This window comes from Orcinus orca, chromosome 8 (assembly GCF_937001465.1).
Source record: "Orcinus orca chromosome 8, mOrcOrc1.1, whole genome shotgun sequence".
NCBI classification, from domain to species: domain Eukaryota; kingdom Metazoa; phylum Chordata; class Mammalia; order Artiodactyla; family Delphinidae; genus Orcinus; species Orcinus orca.
The window spans coordinates 46,182,542-46,202,721 of record NC_064566.1 but is presented as its reverse complement, the minus strand read 5'-3'; the positions used below and the strand labels follow the sequence as shown (position 1 = coordinate 46,202,721).

General features: G+C 42.0%; 1 protein-coding gene and 1 long non-coding RNA gene across 6 annotated transcripts in view; one reads left to right on the top strand and one right to left on the bottom strand.

Moving 5' to 3' along the window:
• The window catches only part of DENND5A (DENN domain containing 5A), a 106,593-nt gene extending 95,262 nt beyond the window's left edge, over positions 1-11,331 (bottom strand). For 2 of the 5 annotated variants that reach the window (XM_049712929.1, XM_049712930.1), the window contains exon 1: positions 10,947-11,331. In XM_049712929.1, the coding sequence (XP_049568886.1) occupies positions 10,947-11,058 (112 nt within the window). In that variant the 5' untranslated portion in view covers positions 11,059-11,331. The remainder of the gene's footprint in view (positions 1-10,946) is intronic. The other 3 variants (XM_049712932.1, XM_049712931.1, XM_049712933.1) reach the window with 3 other exon arrangements.
• A 152-nt stretch (positions 11,332-11,483) lies between these two features.
• On the top strand, positions 11,484-18,976 carry LOC125965097 (uncharacterized). Its single transcript, XR_007478598.1, has 3 exons — positions 11,484-11,621; positions 12,029-12,225; positions 16,024-18,976. It is a non-coding gene; the product is annotated as an uncharacterized LOC125965097 (long non-coding RNA).
• The last annotated feature ends 1,204 nt before the right edge of the window (positions 18,977-20,180 follow it).

Below are 20,180 nucleotides of genomic sequence, written 5' to 3'. Positions count from 1 at the left end.
ATGTCATTTGGTACCTAGAATTGAAATGTATTCACTAAACAATAAATAGCTATTAATTTAGTTATGAGGGATTGAACAGTTTACTCTAGCCTCATTTCCTTGTCTGTGTTCCCCATTAACTACAGTGTACTTGTGAGTGGGATGGTCAGCAGAGGCTAGTACAAAAGTGGGTAGAACAAAGCTAACTGGTCCTTACGAAGACTGACTCAATGACCCTGGCCTTATTAAATTCATCACACTCATAACCAACTGAGCTAAGCAGCCAACAGAGCTAGACCAGGAGACCAACAATCCTCCACAAAACACTAAACATTCTTCTAGAAGATAAAACTACAGATGCTTAAATACCAACTTTCCACACAATAAAAGTGCAGTGGAAAGAATGTGTTTCACAGAGATGTGAGAAAATGGGGGTAAAAGAAGAATGCTAGCTTAATTACTTAGCAAAGAAAGGGATTAAATACCATTTGAACATACAGAACCTCAGAGCTAAGCAAAACTGGATGGATGTCAGTTTAGCAGGTGATACGTCTAGGTATTCGTTTTATTTTTCCCAATAAGAGATTGTGATCCTAAGTCCATGGGACTGGTTAAATAAACTAAAACTAGATTCATTTAAAAAAAAAAAAAAAAAGGTTCATCTGAACTATTATAAAATTTAGCTTTATACATTAAAAATTACAAAATAATCACAGTGCAATACAAAATGCCTCTCACATCACCATCTTACCTCTAAATCTGACGTTGGCCCTCAGCTTTTTGAGTATGGGTAAACAATCATTGCTACTCTCCTCCTCTACAGACCCCACCTTCTTTATTACTCAGCACTTAGAAAAGTTGTGGAAGTCTGGCTTCTTTAAGTTCTAAAAAGTTAAGTACTATGCCTTATATCAGAAAAATATATATATATGATTACATACAATTCTTTGAAAATCTGAATAAGCAGCCTCTACCTTTTCATAATTAATACAAATCTTTATCAAATACCTACTATGTAAAGCATTTCTTCTAGCAAAGCTCAGAAATTTGTCTACCTGACTCTGGGACAAGAGAAGTTATAACATAGTTCTGTAATTTTTTAATTTGTATAATGACCTACGGTTTTTATAATCAGGAAAAAAAATTTTAATGTAATGGTCATTGTCAAATAAAGACTCCAGGGAAGGGACTTCCCTAGTGGTCCAGTGGTTAAGAATCCATCTTGCAATGCAGGGGACGTCTGTTTGATCCCTGGTCAGGGAACTAAGATCCCACATGCCATGGGGCAACTAAGCCCATGCTGCACAACTAATGAGCTCGCACACCACAACTAATGAACCTGTGTGCCACAACTAGAGAGAAGCCCACACACTGCAACAAAGGGCCCACGCGCTGCAACAAAAGATCCCGCGTGCCACGACTAAGACCTGATGCAGCCAAAAAATAAATAAATAAAACTTTTTTAAATTAAAAAAAAAAAGACGATGGGGAAAACTAGAAAAGAGACATTTAACTTACTCAAAATAAAACCTCTGGTTTTCTTCAACAATATAACAATAATTAATACCTATCTTCATGACATTGTTAGAAAGCCATTATTCTAAAACTACAAAAATAAAGAAAAAAAGGACACCAGAGATGACACAACTGAGAAAGGAACCAATTCTTTTGACATTCCTGGAGAGTAATTCTAATGTATTACTGTTTTTAATGAATGTAATTTGTTGTAAATTGGGTTTATCCACTTATAAATCCTAGCTTATGATTATTATTTCTAAATCATTTCCTTCTCTGTCTTCCTGACTTTAAAAATCCTGAAAGTTTCTTTACAATAGTCAGGTCATGGAAGCAACCTAAATGCCCATTGACAGACGAATGGATAAAGAAGATGTAGTACGTATATGCAATGGAATATTACTCAGCCATAAAAAGGAACGAAATTGGGTCACTTGTAGAGACGTGGATGGATCTAGAGACTGTCATACAGAGTGAAGTAAGTTAGAAAGAGAAAAACAAATATCGTATATTAACGCATATATGTGGAACCTAGAAAAATGGTACAGATGAACCGGTTTGCAGGGTAGAAATACAGACACAGATGTAGAGAACAAACGTATGGACACCAAGGGGAGAAAGTGGCAGGGGAGGTGGTGGTGGTGGGATGGATTGGGAGATTGGGATTGACATGTATACACTAATATGTATAAAATAGATAAGTAATAAGAACCTGCTGTATAAAAAAATAAATTAAATAAAATACAAAAAATCCTGAAAGTTTCTTAGTTGCTTCCCATTACCTTTCATTATAAAGAATATGGTAAATCAGAAGTCATAGCCAGCACCCAACAATAACCACAAAAAGATGCAACCTGCAGGTTACACTGAGGGATTTCTGAGGTTAGTAGGTGCAAACCTCTTTTTTTTCTTTTCAAAGAAAACAGACCTCAGACAAACAGCATAAAACATCCTGAAACAGCCACACAAAAAACAGAACTTCTTAGAAACAAAGCCCCAGTAACTATTTGGTCTAAGAAAAACATTTCCAGAACTGATAAGAATGGGGAGACAGGAAAATATATATATAAAAAATAACAACCAGCCTTAACTACAATTCAAAAAACGAGTGACCTGACTCCTCCCCTGACAGAGTTCCTCTACTGCATTGTGGGTTGGGGACTGATCAAAGAGGCCATGCCACAGCTCTGCCACTCGATGATTAAGCCATTGCTTCCATATACCCAAATCTATCATTTTAAAAGAATAATCTCGGGAATTCCCTGACAGTCCAGTGGTTAGGACTCTGGGCTTTCATTGTCGAGGGCTCAGGTTCAATCCCTGGTCGGGGAACTAAGATCCCAAAAGCCATATGACGCAGCCAAAAAAAAAAAAAAAAAAGAATAATCTCATCACTGGTGAGATAGCAGACAGAAGACCTGGATTCTAACAATTCTTTCTAACTTTCTGGGTAACAGTGGACAAAAAATTATATTTTCAAATGGGACTGAAAATATTAAAAACTGTTTTAAAACTATTACATCTTTTTTTTTTTTAATTTTATTTATTTATTTATTTAATTTTGGCTGTGTTGGGTCTTCGCTTCTGTGTGTGGGCTTTCTCTAGTTGTGGCGAGCAGGGGCCAGTCTTCATCGCGGTGCACGGACCTCTCACTGTCGCGGCCTCTCTTGTTGCGGAGCACAAGCTCCAGACGCGCAGGCTCAATAGTTGTGGCTCAAGGGCTTAGTTGCTCCGCGGCATGTGGGATCTTCCCAGACCAGGGCTCGAACCCGTGTCTGCTGCACTGGCAGGCAGATTCTCAACCACTGTGCCACCAGGGAAGCCCAAAAACTATTAAATCATTTACAAATATTAATCATTACCATCTGTCAAAAGTGGTGGCTGGACTATCTCAGACCTAGCTCTGACAGTTTTTGATTCTGTGACCAATATAAATGAATGCACACTTATATTATGTTTTGCCACCTAGAAGTAGTTTAGAAAACAAGAAATCCCACACTCACAGAGGGATGAAGCTTAATAAGAGGAACCTCCACACATCTTCTCCCTGCTCACAGCCTCTCAGCACTCCATGAAAACATTTTAGATTAATGCAGCTAGTTCAGCCCATTCAGTAGACCACAGATGGCCTAGCAAAATTTTGACCTGAATTGCCCATCACACTAATGAACAAAAGAAACAAACAAGAATTACTAACCTGGCTCTCTTTAACAAGAAACTATGATAGATCCCGTGGATGACCATCAAGCAAATATCCTAAGTATAACATTTGAGAAACTCGATGGTCTAAACCATAGCTGTTCCCATCTAACTTCCTGGAGCCATACCCGACCCCTTGGAAGCACACTTGGAAGAAAACAGCTTGAAAGCTAGCACATGCCCTCGTTTTCCACCACGACAGGACTCTGACACTCACAAACCCAGTCCAGGGTTCTGTATACTCTAAACTAAAATCAGTCAGTACAAAACATCTGGAACATAGACATTTGACCAGTAACTGCCTCACTTAATAACTTTTGAGAACTAAACCTAAAAATCTGGCAACGATAGTCTCTGTGTAATCACTGAATTCCACAAGAAGTCACCAGCTTCTAAAGGGCAAGGCTTTCTCTCTTTTACTAGGTCCTATGCCATATCAGCAGTAACTTAAAACATATCAACATAGGTTCCCTCATGTGTACCTAGGTTCCTAAGAGACCTCTAAGACCACCTGACAGTAATTCAAATCCAGAATTTGGCAACAGGAATTGAGATGCCAACAGGAATTGAGAAGCCAAGCCAAGTACAAGTACACCTTCCTCCAGAGTTAGCAAAAAACAACAAGCTTATAAAAGGATATAGGACTGGAAATGGGTATTGCCGAAGGAGGCCCTAGGCAAAGAAAACTATTTATAATCTAGTACAGAAGGAAGGAAGGGCGGAACAGAGTCTAAGAACTTGGTTTAAGCACGAAACACTGTGACTCGGGATTTCCTCCTAAGAAGAGAGGAGCAGAGCCTCATTGTTATTAAAGTAAAATCCACTTACCTTCAATGTGATCCTCCCTACCTGAGAGAGTGTGAAGTAGGGTGCTCTTATGTTAAAAATATAGCCTCTCCAACTAAATTTAGCATATAATTTTAAATCACCTTGGGGCTGCTCTGTAATTGTTTTCTGTGTGCTAGTAGTGTCTCCTCTTGACTTCTTATTTGCTCTACCTTATAAAAGGAAACACATGACCTAACTTAGGAAATCTCCCCCTTCTACCCTGAACTCTGGAAGTATCCACAGATGCCTGAGGTAAGCTACCAGGATTTGAGTTTTGCTTCAGCTAGGAGTCTGAGCTTCAGAGCAGGGATGCCTTTATAAAATGATCATGAGAGAATCTGTGCTGAATTGACCAGACTGGTAGAGGAAAATAAAAATTAAGGTTATTTCAAATTGACTCCCTGTTTGAAACTGGCTCATCAAACTTTTTATACCCACTTCATCTCTGAGAAGAGATAACTTTTTTTTTCTTTTAAATAAGATATCCTTCTTAGTCACCAAGAATATGCAAATCAAAATCACACTGAGATAACCACTTTACACCCACTAGGATGCCCATGATCAAAAAGATAATAAGTGTTGGTGAGGATATAGAGTGTGGAACCCTCAAACACTGCTAGTGGAAATGTAAACCAGTGCAGCTGTTTTGGAAAAGAGTCTGCAATTTCTCAAAAGGTTAAACATACAATTGCCACATGACTCAGCTATTCCACTCCTAGGTATATACCTAAGAGATATGAAAACATATGTCCACACAAAAATATGTACACAAATGTTTACAGTAGCATTATTTATAATAACCAAAAAGTATATAAATAACCCAATGTCCATCAACTTACGATAAGTAAAATGTGGTATATTTATACAATATCATTCAGCCATAAAAAGAAATGATATACTGATACATGCTACAACATAGATGAACCTTGAAAACATGCTAGGTGAAAGAAGCCAATCACAAAAGACCATATATTGTGATTCCATTTATATGTAATGTCCAGAATAGACAAATCCATAAAGATCAAAGGTAGATTAGTGGTTCCCAATCAACCTACTGCCCTCAAACTCTCTTCTTTCTCCAACTCATCAGCACCTGTTTTTACGAAATTATAAGTACAATAACAAAAATAACTTTCATTTTAATAAAAGGTCTAGAAGGATCTATATTAAAATGTTAACTACTATGAAGAGATTAAGTTTTTCTTATTATCATGGATGTGAAGAATAATGATGTGAACTAGTACTGATTTGGTGATAAGAAAATAAAAGTTTTTTCACCCAAGGAAGAAAAAAAAAAGTAGATTAGTGGTGGCTTAAAGCTGGGATGTTAGGGAGTTGGAAGGATATGGGAAGTAACTGCTAAACGGTATAGGTTTTGGGGGGAGAGTGATGAAAATATTCTAAAATTGACTTTAGTCATGATTTCGCAACTCTGTGAATATACTAAAAAACACTGAATTGTGTACTTTAAATAGAATTAAATCTCAATAAAGATTTTTTATATATTAGAGAGAGAAAGATAAGACACATATATAAGTGATAAAGCAACTGGAGCAAAATGTTAACAGTGAATCTGGAAAAAGGATGTACTGAAGTTCTTTGTACCATTCATGTCAATGTTTGGTGTGAAATTACATTAAAAGAAAAAGCTAGGCTTCCCTGGTGGCGCAGTGGTTGGGAATCCGCCTGTCAACGCAGGGGACACAGGTTCAAACCCTGGTCTGGGAAGATCCCACATGCCACGGAGCAAATAGGCCCGTGAGCCACAACTGCTGAGCCAGTGCACCACAACTACTGAAGCCCACGCACCTAGAGCCCGTGCTCCTCAACAAGAGAAGCCACCGCAATGAGAAGCCCGCGCACCGCAACGAAGAGTAACCCCCACTCACTGCAACAAGAGAAGAGCCCGCGCGCAGCAACAAAGACCCAAAGCAGCCAAAAATAAATAAAACTATTTTTTTAAATATATTAAAAAAGAAAAAGCTAAAAAAATTAAGATCTCGGGCTTCCCTGGTGCCGCAGTGGTTGAGAGTCCACCTGCCGATGCAGGGGACACGGGTTCGTGCCCCGGTCCGGGAAGATCCCAAATGGCGCAGAGCAGCTGGGCCCATGAGCCATGGCCACTGAGCCTGCACGTCCGGAGTCTGTGCTCCGCAACGGGAGAGGCCACAACAGTGAGAGACCCGCATACCGCAAAAAAAAAAAAATTAAGATCTCTCTCTTGATAATCATGCACAGTATTCTTGCTTAACATGAAACGGAAACCTGCACTAGACAAAACTGCCATGTCTGCTCCCACCCCTGCCAGACAAGTATTTTACTTGTCTCCCCCACACTCATCAAACTACTGCAAAGCATGCAAAGCAGCACTCCAGTAGCAGAAAAGAAGGATAAAACGTGGCAAGGGAGACAAATATTCTCCAACTTTCTCAGAGTCTCAGTTTCCTCATCTGTAAAGTCAGAAGGTTATATAGTCTCTAAGAGAGCTTCCATGTTTGACATTCCATGATTCTGTTGTTCTAATTTCATTGCCCAATATAGTTAAGGAGAAGTATGATCTGACCAGTCCTCTGGCTTTCCTGGACAGGGAGCATTTTTTCTCTCTTCTAATGGTGACATTAAGAGATGATTTCAGGGTATGTCAATGTTCTAAGCAGGTTCATACAGGACACTGGCCAGTTTCCCAACTATCTATGTTCCTAAGCCCTCTCTTCAATTCTTGGTAAGACCCACCACTCAGAGCCTGGGAAACTGCAGTAGTGGATGCATAAACCTAGGATACTTATATCTCAATGCTGGGTGCAGGTCAGTGCAGAGGAACGTAAAGATTCCATAGTAAGAAATAGGTTACTAGCATTCTGGAAACTTAACTCTCAGGCAGAGATAGGGAACGTAAACTCAGGAGTCCCATGTCATGGTAAACCTTCTCCTGCAGTTACCTGGTGGTGACCATAAGAAGAAAAATGGAAAATGAATATGCCCAAAACACCCATCCATCAAAGAGGCAGAAAGAGGGACTGGACTCTACTACCATCTGCCCCACTTAGAATGGGCCAACAATAATGAAAAACCAAAATCAAAAATGTTTCTTCCAGATTTGCTTATCTCCTTGACAAACTCAAAAAGCTAACAAGCAGATACCATTTCTCAAAGTTGGCTAGACTTCTGCTTCACCAATAGATTACCTTTCTCTCCTTCAACCCAAAGTACTCCCTCAACTAACCAGAAGAGAAAACAAAATTAATTTTCATATCTTCCTCTGTTCCTTGCACAACAAATAACTACATGACTTGCCTAAATGCTTAAGTCTAGAGGAAAGGGGAGAGGTGACATGGAGAGACTCCTATAAATTCAATGATCAGAGTCTATATTCAACACAGCAAGCTCTATGTTTATTGCTGCAAACAGAAAAAAATGAATCGTAAACTTTCTCCATAAAGCCAGAAGGAACACTGAGCATCTCTGATCTGCTTGTTCTGGATTCACTCCTAGAGTATAGAAGCTATCTGATGTATATAACTTAATTTGCTTGGAGAGAACATAGACTCCTTGGTACCTCCCTAGAGAACCTGAGTGCAATTCACAATTTCCTGTAGTTTCATTTACTATGACATCATCAGTTTAGGAGCTATAAGGCAGAGAGAAAATGCACCCTGGAGAGTCTCAAGACTGACCCGCAAAGAGCTATTTGTATTCTGTTTTGTTTTCCTCAAAGATTCCCTCTGGGTAGTCCAGATTCCCCTATCAACCCACCAGAAATGAAATGAAGGAAAAGAAGAAATCCTTCAATCAGTGCTTATTCTAACAAAGGCCACCTATTGAATAAATAGTCTTGGCATTCCACTACTGCAACCACACTTAAAAAGATAGAAAAATACCCTTCCTTACACATTTTATACAGCTCATCCCCCCCTTCTTTATTCTCTCAATAAGCTTTCACAGGTATACAATTTGAGCTTGCTGAAAAGCCACATAATTAACAGATATTCACTAAAAGAGAATTAACCTTTTGAGAATCTACTTGATGAGACACTTTTTATTTACATTCTCTTTTTCATAGATGAGGACCCCAGCAGAGTTATCTAACTTGGCCCCCAGTCACAGAATTAGTCAACAGCAGAGCAAGAATGTTTAACCCCAAAACCCATGCTCTCACTGACAAATCACTTCCCGGCTCCACTCCTAAGCTTTATCATTTGCAAAACATTCTCTTTATTTTTGAAAATCGAATGTCTATAAAATTTAATAGACACTTAAAAGCACAACATAAAAATCACACTGGTTTATTCCACCAGTTTAAAGTTTCTTTTACTGGGGAGAACTGTGTCATTTTTAGTCTTTCTCAACATGTTAGTGTTTTCTAAAGACCCAGCCAAGCAATGAGATGCAGTTTAGTGTCACGAGAGGAGCACTGGATCAAAGTCAAGCAATTAACTAGCAGGACATAGGCCCTACTGTCCTTCCTGGGCCTCATTTTCCTCTCTGAGGTCCCTTCTAGTTCCAGTACCATGAACTGAATTCCAACAACTATTGACACATCGCAAAGTCACAAATTTAACAAATAGGAAACACAGATGAAAAATTAACATCAGTATTATAAAAATTTGAAGACCTAAAAAAGTGAAAAACTACTCCAACAAGAGGCCTAGTATTAACTGTATTACTGATTCATGATTTTTTCTCCACCTGCTCTGCTATTGATTTGAGGAAATAGTGTATTTGCTCTGACCTTGCTAAAGGTCATCAATTTATCACTTTTTTAGAAGTCCATTTTGACAAATAGGACAATCTAAAAGAAATGGATAAATTTCTAGAAACGTACAACCTACCAGACGGAATCATGAGAAAATAGAAAATCTGAACAAACCAATAATAAGTAAGGAAATTGAATCAGTAATCAAAAACCTCCCAACAAAGAAAAACCAAGGACCAGATGGTATCCCTAGTGAATTCTACCAAACATTTAAAGAAGAATTAACATCAATCTTTGTCAAACTCTTCCAAAAAACTGAAGAGGTCAGAACACTTCCAAACTCATTTTACGAGGCCACTCTGATACCAAAGCCAGGTAAGGACACTACAAGGAAAAAAAACTATAGGCCAGTATCCCTGATGAATATAGGTGTAAAAATTCTCAGTAAAATATTAACAAACCAAATTCGATAACACATTAAAAGTATCATACACCATGACCAAGTGGGATTTATCCCTGGGATTTAAGAAAGGTTCAACATATGCAAATCAATAAATGTGATACAACACACTTAAAAAAAAAAGTCCATTTCGAAGTATGCACCTTTTTTTTTTTTCATAAGAAACACTGAAATTTTTCTGATGGGGGAAAAAAACCACACAAAACCTGTCCTGTCACCTCCGAAGCAAAGTAAAATTAGTCAACAGGATAATCACCTTCAGGAGAGAAACTTTACAGTAAACACATCATGACAGAACAGTAAAAAGGAGTATCTCTCATCAAATCAGGATGACACAACAAACCGCCACCCACATGAAACGTGCAAACTGGACACTCCAGACAAAAACTTTCCCAAACGTTGAGATTCAAAGGCTCCAATGACGGTGCAGTGGAGTTCGCGGGGATTTTACAACTCTGACACCGGTGCAGTGGAATTCATGGGATTTTACAATTCTGACACTCTTGGGCAATTAGTGCCAAATCTGATCTGGGCCCTATCTTCACTTCTCCACCACTTCCCTTTGAAAGATGACTTGAGAAGCATCACTACGCAACCCAGGCTCTCCAACTAGGCTGCTGCCCTTTTATTCACGAATGACGCTGGCCTCATAAAAGACATAAATTATTTTCAATAAAATATGGCACGGCCCCGGAGTACAAGCCCTTTCTAGATGTAAGGGAGTTCTCACCCTCCTTGGTGTGGCCCAAGTTCACTTTATTACTTCACGTCCCATCAACCCAGGGGGCCCAGCCCAGCGCTGGGTTAGAACGGTTTTGAGGAACTGCAATCACAGGCTTCTTGGGAAGAGGCCAGCTAAACTCACCAAGTTTTTGGTTTTTTTTTTTTTTTTTAAAGTCTGGGTGGAACTTACTTTCACCAGGACGTGGGATATCTTCTTCCCTCCCTAATGGGTGTTCGAGGACAAGCTTCCCTTTATTTTATACTAAGTCACTCAACCTTCACCAGACTGTGAAGACAACCCTTCTCTCCTCCTCATCCGGGAGGACCTGGCCACAGCTCAGCGGGGAGCAGGGGCCGTTCGGAACCCTCAAGGCTCAGAGCCCCTCGTCCGTTTCCCCTCCTCCAGAGTGACGCCCCCTACCCCGCGCCCGCCCTGGGTCCTTCCGACCGACCCTCGCCCTGCTCCCGGGACAAAGCGGAGGTGGGGTGGTTTCCTCAGGGGTCCCCGGCGGCCGCGGGGAAGAAGCCCCGGGCTCAGCGAGCACTCACCCGACAGCTCGTCCGGCTCCAGCCCGGTCTCAGTGTCCAGCCCGCAGATGACAAAGTAGTCGGCGAAGCGACTGGGCGCCGAGCCCCCTCCACCGCCGCCGCCGCCGCTCATGGCGCCGGGGCCGAGCCGGGCCGGGCCGTGCGGAGCGCGGAGCCCCCGCACCGGGCGCCCGCCCGCCCTCAGGCCGCCCCTCCCGCCGGCGCCGACGCTACCGCGGCTCCGGCCGCCGCCCCCGGCCTTGGCCCGGTCCCCGCGGCCGCCGCGGCTGCCGTGACGGGGCAGGGGGGCACCGGGCCGCCCCGCGCCGCATCCTGGACGCCTTCCCCTCCGCGCCGCCGCCGCCGCCAGCCGAGAGCGCCGCGGACGTAGGTAGCCTGGAAAAGGGCGTAAAGCGCTGAGGAGAACCCCCACCGCGGCCCCCTCCCGCCGCGCCTGCGCAGGCGCCTTCGGGGAGGGGGCGGGCGCCTCGCGGAAAAGATGACGTGATGCTCTTCGGGCAGGCTGGCCGCAGCTTCTTAGGCAGTCTCCGCAGCGCGGCGGGCAACTACTGGGCCGCCCGCAACCTCCACCCCCTCGGGGCTGCGACTCCTTTAGGGAAGGCAGAGGAGGTGCGGGATGGATGGACGCATCCCGCAGAGCCGGGACCCTGGCCCACGCTCCGCCTCCCACTAGAGGTCCGGCGATCTCCTGTTTAGACCGGCCCTGTCACAGCAATAGGGTCGCAGGATTGAGCTCGGAAGCTCACCTCATCCTAACTCCAGGAAGCCCACCGGCCTAGATCCCAGATAGCGCCTTCTCCCTGACCCCGCTCCCTAACGTCCACGCCCAGCCCTTTCCCGAGTAGAGCTGAGGATTCCCCCTCTTTTGGCCGAGGTGGATCTGCCCGCCCTATATTTACCCTTGGCTTACAAATGGGGAAACTAAGGCTCAGAAAGAAGCAAGGGCTTTCCCCAAGGTTACATAGAGTCTAAGAGACAAAGCCTGGACCAGAATCTTGGGCTCGTGGTTAGTCCCCGCTCCCTCCCCCCCAGTCCAGCCAGGCCTTTTCCCATGCACCAGGCTGTCCTTTTTTCTCTCCTAGAGCCTCCAGAGACCCATGCCACTTGGGAGCTCCCCTTCTGCTTCTGAGAATTCTCAGTTCCATCCCTGAGTCGGTCCTCCTGAGAGAAGTGGGGGATGAGGAGGAGAAAAACTTGCCTCCTGTTACTTGTGTTGGGACCCCGCGATTTGGTTTCCTACAGAAGCTAAGCAGGAAACTGGAGATCAGAAAACAAGAAGGTAATATGTAGAGTGGTTACTAAAATGGGCTCTAGAAACAATGCTTAGATTTGAATCTGGACTTTATCATTTACTGTGTGACCTTGGGCAATCTCCAGGAGCCAGCAGTCATGTTTTCTGTGAAGATTACATGAGATAAATACGCATACAGTTTAAGTAGTCAGAATAGTGCCTGGAAGTAGAAGGCACTCAATAAATATTAGCGATTATATTATTATTCCAGCAAGAGGTGTGCCTAGGGTTTGCTCTAGCAGGCTGCTGCTAAAGGCCCTAGAAGGCAGCTGGCTTCCCCAAGGGCTGACCCTGGGCTATCTCCTGGGTTTTCTCCTGGGTACCTCTCTTAAGTATTGGTTGGGGGGGGAGGTGGCTTGGAGGTCACAGCCAATGTCACTTGGAACCATAGTACCTGCTCCTTTTTGTATGTAACCTGCCTGAACTAGTAAGAGAAAAGTGTAGAAAAGGTAGCTTCACAAAGTGCATTTAGGGTGATGCCTCACCCTATCTTGCATGCTGGGGTTGCAGAGACAGTAGAGGAGGTTTAGAGAGCTAAATGGTTACAAAGCACAGAAGAGGGGCATCTTTCCAGGTTGGGGGATGGTCAGGGAAGGCTTCCAGAAGGAGATATAATCCGACCTGAGTTCCAAAGGATCAAAAAGAATTTCTCACGTAAAAGGGGGAGGAAAGGATGTTTCAGGCAGCGTGTGCAACAACAGGGAGTGACAGACTAAAATGGTTACATACAGGCAACAACAAGTAATTCATTTCTCTGGGAGACAGAGAATTAAAAGGAGATAAAACCAGGGAGAGAGGAGGGGGACAGAGCAGGAAAGGCTTCCAATGCCAGGCTAAAGAATTTACCCTGTAAATTTACCCTGTGTTAGAGGAATGGTAAACTGCAGGAATTAAAGCTGAGGAGGGACTTCCCTGGTGACACAGTGGTTAAGAATCCGCCTGCCAATGCAGGCTACACGGGTTCAAGCCCTGGTCCAGGAAAATCCCACATGCTGCGGAGCAACTAAGCCCGCGTGCCACAACTACTGAAGTCTGTGCAAGGCACTGCAATGAGAAGCCCACACACCGCAAAGAAGAGTAGCCCCTGCACTCTGCAACTAGAGAAAGCCCACACACAACAATGAAGACCCAACGCAGCCAAGAATTTTAAAATAAATAAATTTTTAAAAAAATAGAGACTTAATTTTTTAAAAAATAAACAAAATAAAGCTGAGGAGTGACAAGATCTGACTCACATCTTAGAATGATCACTCTGGGAGTCATGTGGAAGAAGAGGCTTCAAAAAGTATTAATTATCCTCAGTTTGAAGCCCAGAAACTTTTTATCCAATGTGTCCAGGGTGATCAGGTGCTAGGAGACCTCTCACACTAACTCAACTCATAAAACAAGTTAGAAACGAAAGACTATATTAATTTGCCCTGGGAAATGTAACTGCTCAGAGACCCAGAATACTCAACTGTAAAGTGATCTCCTTCCCAGTAGGAAATATGTTTGGCAGAGTGATTGCTTCTGCCAGAGTCAGAGAAAAAAAACAGAGCTGAATGCTTTTAAGTTTCAGTTTAAATCCTCACTCCCACTCCTACTAGCTGTATGAGCTGAGGCACATCAGTTAACTTCTCTGGAATGAGAATAATCAACCTTTCCCCCCACAAGATTGCTTTTAAGATTCATAAATTAATTTTTTTAATGAATGAAGAAAGGAATTTTAAATATCTGGAACATAATATACTCTTAATAAGCGGCAACCTGGGGCACCCACTTCAGAATGAAGGATCTGAGAGAGAGCAAGTCGACATCTGAGGGAAGATAAATCCAGGAAAGGGCATGAGGCAAAAGTGTGCCTGGAGTGGTCAAGGAGCAATAAGAAGGTTAGGATGGCTGGGAAGTGTTGGGGGTGGGAGGAGTGGGAGAAGATGGTAGATGTGGTGATGTTGGCTTGTAGTTCACCAAATAATCATGTTTCCCCTTCCACAGTGTGTGGAGTTATCCCTAGGAAGCAGCTGCCTGGTCAGGGACAACGTTTCCCACCCCACTTGCATTCACATGTTGGTCATGTGACTGGTTCTCACCAATAGAATATGTGAAGGACTTTATGTGTGTCATTGCTAGATTAGTGTATTTAAGAAGCAAATGAGGGGGGACTTCCTGGTGGCTCAGTGGACTTCCGTGCTCCCAATGCAGGGGGCCAGGTTTGATTCCTGGTCAGGGAACTAGATCCCACGTGCATGCTGCAACTAAAAGTTCACATGCCACAACTAAGGAGGCTGCGAGCTGCAACTAAGGAGTCTGCCGGCCGCAACTAAGACCCAGCACAACCAAATAAATGATTAAAAAAAAAGAAGAAGAAGCAAATGAAGGGACTTCCCTGGTGGTCCAGTGGTTAAGAATCCACCTTCCAATGCAGGGGACGTGGGTTCGATCCCTGGTCGGGGAACTAAGATCCCACATGCCGCAGGGCAACTAAGCCCACACACTGCAACTACTGAGCCTGCGCTCTGGAGCCCACGAGCTCTGCAGCCAGCGCACCACAACTAGAGAGAAGCCCACGCACCACAACGAAGACCCAGTGCAGCCAAAATTTTTAAAAATAAATAAAAAAAGAAGCAAATGAGAGAAAAGGGAACCCTTCCTACACTGCTGGTGGGAATGTAAGTTGGTGTAGCCACTGTGAAAAACAGTATAGAGCTTCCTCAGAAAACTAAAAATAGAATTACCATGTGATCCAGCAATCCCACTCCTGGGCATATACCCAGACAAAACTATAATTCAAAAAGATACATGCACCCCTATGTTCATAGCAGCACTATTCACAATAGCCAAGACATGGAAACAACCTAAATGTCCATCAAGAGATGCATGCATAAAGAACATGTGATATATATACAGTGGAATACTACACAGCCATAAAAAAAGAAAGAACTATTGCCATTTGCAGCAACATGGATGCAACTAGAGATTATCATACTAAGTGAAGTAAGTCATAAAGAGAAAGACAAATACCATATGATATCACTTACATGTGGAATCTAAAATATGGAACAAATGAACCTATCTATAAAACAGAAACAGGAAGGGCTTCCCTGGTGGCGCAGTGGTTGAGAGTCTGCTTGGTAATGCAGGGGACACGGGTTCGAGCCCTCGTCTGGGAAGATCCCACATGCCGCGGAGCAACTAGGCCTGTGAGCCACAACTACTGAGCCTGCGCGTCTGGAGCCTGTGCTCCACAACAAGAGAGGCCGCGATAGTGAGAGGCCCGCGCACCGCGATGAAGAGTGGCCCCCACTTGCCACAACTAGAGAAAGCCCTCGCACAGAAACAAAGACCCAACACAGCCAAAAATAAATAAATAAACAAATGTGGGGTTTAAAAAAAAAAAAAAACAGAAACAGACTCACAGACATAGAGAACAAACTTGTTCTCTATGTCTGTGAGGGCTGCCAAGGGGGAGGGGATTGGGGGAGAGAAGGACCAGGAGTTGGGGATTAGCAGATGTAAACTATTATATATAGGATGGATAAACAACAAGTTCCTACTGTATAGCCCAGGGAACTGTATTCAATATCCTGTGATAAACCATAATGTAAAAGAATATTAAAAAAAGAATGTCCATATGTGTATAACTGAGTCACTTTGCCATACAGCAGAAATTGGCACAGCATTGTAAATCAACTATACTTCAATTTAAAAAAAAGAAATTAAAAAATAAGCAAATGAGATTAATTAATTAATTAAAATTTTAAGAAACAAATGAGGCTTCTTCCCTCTCTCTTTTTTGCCTTCCACCAGCTAAAAGTAGAGAATTATGAGGTTCTAAGGAATGGCAAAACAGAAGACAGAGGAGCCTGGATCTCTGAATCAACTACATGGAGGAAAGTCTCCAGCTGACCAAGAATACCCGCACTGGGCTCTTTGGTGAACAAAAAACAGACTTCAATTGTGTGAAGCCACTGGTACTGTGGGGTTTATTTGTTATAGCAGCTAGCATTACCATCACCCAAGTAGAATATGTTGGGGTAGGGGAAGCAGATCACGGAGAGCCTTGTAGCCGCACTGTAAAGATTTTGTCTTTGTCTCTGAATAAAAGGAAAAGTCACTGTAGAATTTTGAACAAAGGAGTGTCATGATCTGCCTTGTTTAAAAGGATATGTAAGGTACCATTTTAAGCACTTCATATATATTAACTCTGCCTTGAACTTGTCCTGAACTCAGATTTGTATATCCAACTGACTTCTTATCATCTCAATCTGGAGGTCTAAGAGGCATCTCAAAGTTAACATATTCCAAATCAAATTTCTAATTTACACCCATAATATGCTGCCCCTTCCACATGCTTTCCCCATCTCAGTAAGTGAAAGCACTTCATGCTTTCAGTTCATGCCAAAAACCTTACACTCATTCTTCTCTCTCTCTCTCTCTTTCCCTCCCTCCCCACACCTACACCACACACACACACACACACACACACACACACACACACACACACACACAGTCCACGTAATATCCATTAGAAAATTCTATTGGTTCTGAAAATTTTAACAATGAGTAAAGCATAGCACAGTTCTGTCTACTTTTAACCCTTGTTTGGTTCAGAAAGTTATAAAAGGAAGCTGGAAAAAGAACAGGTTACTGAAAGTGTGAAACATCCTGGTTACACGAAATCCAGAAAATCACTAAGCATGTTTTGAAAAATACTTTGTAACTGTATCTTATAAGTTACCCCTACCTTTAGTGAGTGTTGCTGGATAATGATATTAATAATGGAAAAACTGGGAAAAAAGACAAATTCATATTATATAAAATACAATGATATATACAGTGCATGTAATAATCCTTTATTTTTAATATAAAAGAAAAAGTATATAATTTTTATTAATAAATCAGTTTCTTTCCCTTTGCTTAATATATATTCAACACATATTTTTAAAATATCATTTTGAAAGATACCAGATTACCTGCCTTATTACTCCCTTGGGTGTTAGTTCTTCCCTGGAGAAATGCAGCAACAGCAGGGCTAACCTTGCAAGTCTGTACCTTACAAAAGCAACACCAAAGTAAAGGGAGGGAGGATATGATCACAATAGATCAGCCCAAGAGCAGAGCAAATGAGCCCCTAGGAAAGGGCCACACAGATCTACTCACAGAGCCAAACCTTGCTTTGAAAGCTGGAATGAGGTCATGGCGTATCTTCAATCAACACTAACTGCAAAATTATATATATTTGTATTGCAGTGTTGTTTGTAAGAGAAACCCCCTTCCCCCCTCAAAAAAAAAAAAAAAACTGGAAACAATCTAAATATCCAGCTTTAGGGAACGGGTTAAAGAAACTACAGCTTGTAAATATTGAAATATTATGCATCTGCAAAACAAAACAGGAAGACAAGGAAAGAAGAAAACACAAGGAAAAAAATAAAAGAGACTCATTAGGTACTGATACAGAAAAAAATCCAAGATATATCGCTAATATAAAAAGCAAGTGCAAAACTGTGTGTGTAGCAGTTCAAACATGGAAGTAACCCAAGTGTCCATTGATAGGTGAATGAATAAGTAAAACGTAGTATATAGATACAATGGGATATTATTCCGCCTGAAAAAGGAAGGAAACTTTGACATATGCTACAACATGGATGAGGCTTGAGGACATCATGCGACGTCTTTTTGTGACACAAGCCAGTCACAAAAAGACTAATACTGTGTGATTCTACTTACATATGGTACCTAGAATAGTCAAAGTCATAGAGACAGAAAGAGAAAAGCGGTTGCCAGGAGCTGGGGATGGGAGGAGAGGAATGAGGAGTTATTGTTTAATTGGTATAGAGTGTCTATTTTGCAAAATAAAAAGAGTTCTGGAGATGGATGGTGGTGGTGGCTGCAGAACATTATGAATGTACCTAACGCCTCTGAATGTACACATAAACGTGATGAAAATGGTAACTTTTATGTTATGTGTATTTTACCACAATTTTTCAAATTGAGAAAAAAATCCACAGTAAAAATAAAATAAAATTTCAAGGTAAGTCATCATTCTTTGTTTGTTCTGAATTTACTTCTTGGACGCTGGCTTTTAAAAATGAAAAAGTAGATCTGAGCTGAAAATACAAGTAAAATGTAGGAGAAAGCAATATAGGGGTAGGGGATTAAGAGATACAAAGTATTAGGTAGAAAATAAGCTACAAGGATATAGTGTACAACACAAGGAATATAGCCAATATTTTATACTAAGTATAAGTGAACTATAACCTTTAAAAACTGTGAATCACTACATCGTACACCTGTAATTTATATAATGTTGTACATCAACTATACTTCAAAAAAATAAAATTAAAAATAAATAAATTAAATGTAGAAGAAACAAAGTCACTTATTAAAGAACAGCTCTGAGTGGAACTCTGAATGGATCTCTGAAGTCAGACACCCAAGGTTCAAATCTCAACTTTACCATTTACAAAATCTGTAATTTTAGGTAAATTTCTTAACCTCTCTGTGCCTTAATTTTTTCATCTGTAAAATGGAGATAATGATATTACTTGCCTCATATGTTTGTTGTGTGAATTAAAGTGATACATGTAAAAAACAGGTGTGTGTAATATGCTGTCATCTGTGTAAAAAAGATAAAAGAAGTATGTACTTTATTCTTTCTTGTATATGCATATACTATTTTTGGAAGAATAAATTATTCTGTTAAACTTTACTGCTTCTAGGGACAGAAACTGAATGACAGGGATTGGGAACAGAAGGGAAGTGTTTCATTTTACATTGTTTTGTACTTTTTGGGTTTTGAACCATAAGAATGTATTATCTACTCAAAAAATAAGTATTATTAAAACTTTTTGAAATGCCATCCCCTTCCTTTAGTCTCCCCTACTCACACAGCAAGATTAATGTGCCAGACACACAGCTCTGGTCATGCTACACCCTGCCAGTCAGAATCCTCAGTAGGGCACAAACTCTTCCTAGTGTGACTGCTAAGGCTTTATATGATCCAGGCTCAACGCACCCATCCTATTATTCTTCCAACATCCCCCTTCACACAGTCTGTCTCCAGTCAAGCCTTACTACTCACTCAACTACTTTCCCAGCAGTCACCCTGTTTGGGACCATAGTACCCATAACCCATCCTCACCTTGGTATTTGGAAAGCCCAAAGTTAATCACTTATTTGTGGCTCCTCCTCTGCTACCCAACCGGGTTCTTGGACTCTTTCATGAATAGAAATTGATAAGAAGCCAGATGAGAAATTCAGGCAAAGCTTTATTGGGACTCGTGCTGCAGCACAAGGGAGTGAAAACAAGTAACAAGTGCCCTTGCTCACTCCCTGAGGGGAATGAGTTGACCCCTTAAATGGGGTGAGGGTAGGGGCGGGTCCAGGGGTCAAGCTGGAGGGGTGGCTTGGATGATCTGCCCACCCCCTTGGTGGTGCTGTGTGCAGGGATCATGTGCCGTACCCTGCTTTTGCTCCTGACACCTCAGAAGTGACAGTTGGGCTTTTGGGTTTTTTGTATCCTGTTGTACATAATTTGCCCCAACTGCCCATGTATGCAGTTATTTTTAGTCCCTTGTGCAACCACTGCAGCAAAGGGTCCAAGGCCCCAGGTCCTAGCCTGTCTCACCTCCACACCTCCCATCTCACCCGTTTTCTCTGATTTGTGTCAGTAAACACCTACAAAACCTCCCTGCCCCTACCTGAGCCTGATAACGACCTAGAAGTTCAGGCCTTAGATTGGGGCCCTGCTAACCCAATTTAGACCTGTACCTCTGAAAGGGAGAAAGAACTTTTTGGATCGTCCCTGGGCCAATGGCCTCTTCCACTAAGAAAACCTCAGGAGCAGGAACTTCCCTACCTCCTCCTTCCAAACTAAGCCTTCTCCGAGGTGAAAGGGAAAAGTGGTTAGGCAGATAGGAGGACCTTGGCCTGACACACCATATAGGCAAGGAGGCTGGGACAGC